This window comes from Atta colombica, unplaced genomic scaffold, assembly GCF_001594045.1.
Source record: "Atta colombica isolate Treedump-2 unplaced genomic scaffold, Acol1.0 scaffold153, whole genome shotgun sequence".
Lineage (NCBI taxonomy): Eukaryota > Metazoa > Arthropoda > Insecta > Hymenoptera > Formicidae > Atta > Atta colombica.
The window spans coordinates 1,034,978-1,037,978 of record NW_017259243.1 but is presented as its reverse complement, the minus strand read 5'-3'; the positions used below and the strand labels follow the sequence as shown (position 1 = coordinate 1,037,978).

At 37.5% G+C, this 3,001-nt stretch overlaps 1 protein-coding gene across 4 annotated transcripts in view; it reads right to left on the bottom strand.

Moving 5' to 3' along the window:
• Positions 1-85: 85 nt before the first annotated feature.
• LOC108685393 (leucine-rich repeat-containing protein 70-like) overlaps positions 86-3,001 on the bottom strand; it is a 20,966-nt gene continuing 18,050 nt past the window's right edge. For all 4 annotated transcript variants that reach the window (XM_018190157.1, XM_018190154.1, XM_018190155.1 and 1 more), the window contains exons 2-3: positions 2,388-2,785; positions 86-2,293 (exon numbers count right to left, since the gene is read on the bottom strand). In XM_018190157.1, the coding sequence (XP_018045646.1) occupies positions 652-2,293; positions 2,388-2,779 (2,034 nt within the window). In that variant the 5' untranslated portion in view covers positions 2,780-2,785 and the 3' untranslated portion in view covers positions 86-651. The remainder of the gene's footprint in view (positions 2,294-2,387; positions 2,786-3,001) is intronic.

Genomic DNA, 3,001 nt, shown 5'->3' with positions numbered 1-3,001 from the left:
AACCTTTGCAGGAAAATCATCTTTCTCAGAGTGATAACCTACAAGGATGTATATATATATATATATATATATATATATATGCGCATATACTTGATAATTGTTTGTTAAGTCTGTTTTATGATTACAACCTTTATGTAGATAAAATTATTTAGTCCTTACTGATTTTTTTAATCTCTTTTTAACTTTCTCTATTTAACGTCGATCGATTGGCAGCTGATCTATTCTGATTTGGTTTTTAAATAAGCATTTGTTGAATTGAAGATACACGAAGACAAAGTCTGATCGACAAGAGTGAGAGAGAACAAGAATCATTATTATACTATGTACAAAAAAGGAAAATATATATACAAAACCGAGTATTTTTTTGACTTAGTAACAATTTCAATACTTTCAATACGGACATTTTACGATTTTTTTCAATATATAAACTGTAAACTCTTACAGGTTTGCCTTAATCCTATGACTATAAAAATAATGCCACGGAAATATAAATTTTACAATATTGTTATATTGTAGTTTATGGCTCACATGATATGACGACGTTGCAATGATATTTAATATTGCGGAACTTGCTCAAAGTTCCTGTTTATATCTACGTACCTTACGATAGTAGACATTCAACATCGGATGTTGATAGTTAACTGCCGCATATCATGAACGCCGATTACAATTAGATTCGCGAACATATTTAGCCCAAGTACGAGAAGGAGTAAACTGGCTGGGATAATGTTTGCGATTCGCAGTTGACTGACTGCCGTCTATCATATTTCGATATGTTTCTTCATCGTAGGCGCAAGAGAGATTCTTTCTTCGCTTTATTGAACCAGTTTCAAAATTAGCCGGTTGACTGCCAACGAGCACATGAAGATCACCCTTTTCCTGCACAGCCCAATCCCAGGTCTCTGCGATAGAGCAATTGCAAATAAATGGATTTCCCATGAGATTAATCGATAATAAGCGTGGATTTGCCTTCAATATCTTCGGATGGATCGTACGCAGGTTATTGTTACTAAGGTCTATATGTTCTAATCTGGGCAATGTTTTCAGAGAACTCAAATTTTCTACACCAGATATTGTGTTGCCCGAAAGATTCAATTGAGTGAGATTATTCGTTGTAGCAAATATATCTTCGTTCAAGTGTGAGATGCCACAATTGCTGAGGTCTAAAATCTCTAACTTGGAGAGCTGCGTTGGGAGCAGCGAGCCTTCATCGGGTACGATCAGCGGATTGCCACTGAGTTTGAGTTCTATTATATCAGTTAACTCGCGGTCACCGAAAACTTTTGGATCGAGAGGTGCCTTGAGGTCACAGTTATTGAGCTCTAGGCTTTCCAAACGCGTCAAATTTGCAAACAATCCTTCTTCTAGAGTATGAAGTTCATTTCCCGAAAGAATTAATTGTTTCAAGAAAGTCATTTGTGCGAAAGTGTTAGTTCCAACATAACCGAGACCGCAATAAGACATATCTAAATATTCCAAAGCGCTTAACGGATTGAGAAGACTGACGAATGCGTCAGATAATGGATTATAAGAAATATCCAGTTCCTCCAGGTGTTCGAATACATCAAAAGTATCTGGCAACCTTCGAAGACTGCAATTGCTGAGGGAGAGTTTATGAAGTTTTGGTAAATGGCGCAAAACGGCAGTTAAATCGCTAGCGAACATTGGATTACCGCTCAGATTGAGGACGCGTAGCTTGCTTGCGTTTCTAAAAGCTTCTTCAGATAGACGATCTTGTAAATTACAATTCGATAAGTCTAGAGATTGTAGACTGTGCAAGTTGTGACCGAGCGTATCTTCGACATCTAGATGCCACAGTTCATTATCCGCAAGAACCAATTGTAAGAGATATAAGTTCTTCGCAAAGGCATCACCCGGTAGATTCGTGATACCGGTTTTGCGGATATCTAGATGTTCCAAACGTACCAATGGTGTGAGAACACTTCTCCAGTTCAATGTTTTCAATTCATTGTCTGCTATCTCTAATTGTCGCAAATTTTCTAGGTGAGAAAACGCCTCAGGCGATATGTAGGTTAAATTGCATCCGTTTAGCTTGAGATATTCCAAATTCGTTAGATGATCGAAGGGGCCCGGCTCTATCCTTTGCAAGGGATTGTGCGATAGATCGAGCTTATTCAAATTCGTCGTGTTGTAGAAGAAGCGCGTGTTGAGGTGCCAGATCCCGCATGAATTCAGATCGAGGTACAGCAGCGTACGGCAATTCAGGAAGGGTTCCTCAACCTCGTCCAAGGGATTGTGTTGGAGTTCCAATGTAATTAGACCCGGGCTGTCCCTGTTGAATTAATCGTATGATCGACAAAACCTATATCACACGTCTGAGAATGGAATGACTACTGGCGAATATAATTGATATCGAATTATCTTACCGAAATGCTTCGGGATCTACCCGCGTAATGGCGTTATACGAGAAATCTGCGTCCAGAAGGTACGTCAATCCAGCAAATGATTCATATGTCAGCTCAGTTAATCGATTGTGTGCCATCTGAAGACGTCTCAATTTGATCGATTCTGGAAACGGACTGATGTCTGCAATATTATTATCATTCATGTCTAAAATATAGACATTATGACTCAGCTCGTTGTATGGAATGGTCGTCAGATTGCTGTCCGAGCAGTCCGTCACCCAGTTGACGCGAAAGTAGTGACAGTGGCAATCTACAGGACATTCTTGCTCCAGCAGTTCCTCGTTATTAAAGGCTGACGTCGTAATAATAAAATAGACCGCAAGTAGGGACAACGCTGTTGTCATCTTTGCCATTATAATCTGTACAATCAAAAACAAAAAAATTAGTCATAATTAGGTTTCAGTATATAATGATACATTGAAATAATTTTGTATATCATACTTTTACTATTGAACATCTTTTTCACATATTAAAAACAATCAGAAAAAATGTTAATTCAGAAAATATAATTTAAAGATATTATAAAAATTAATTCTTTTAAATGTTAAAGAATTAAAGAACATTATATATATATA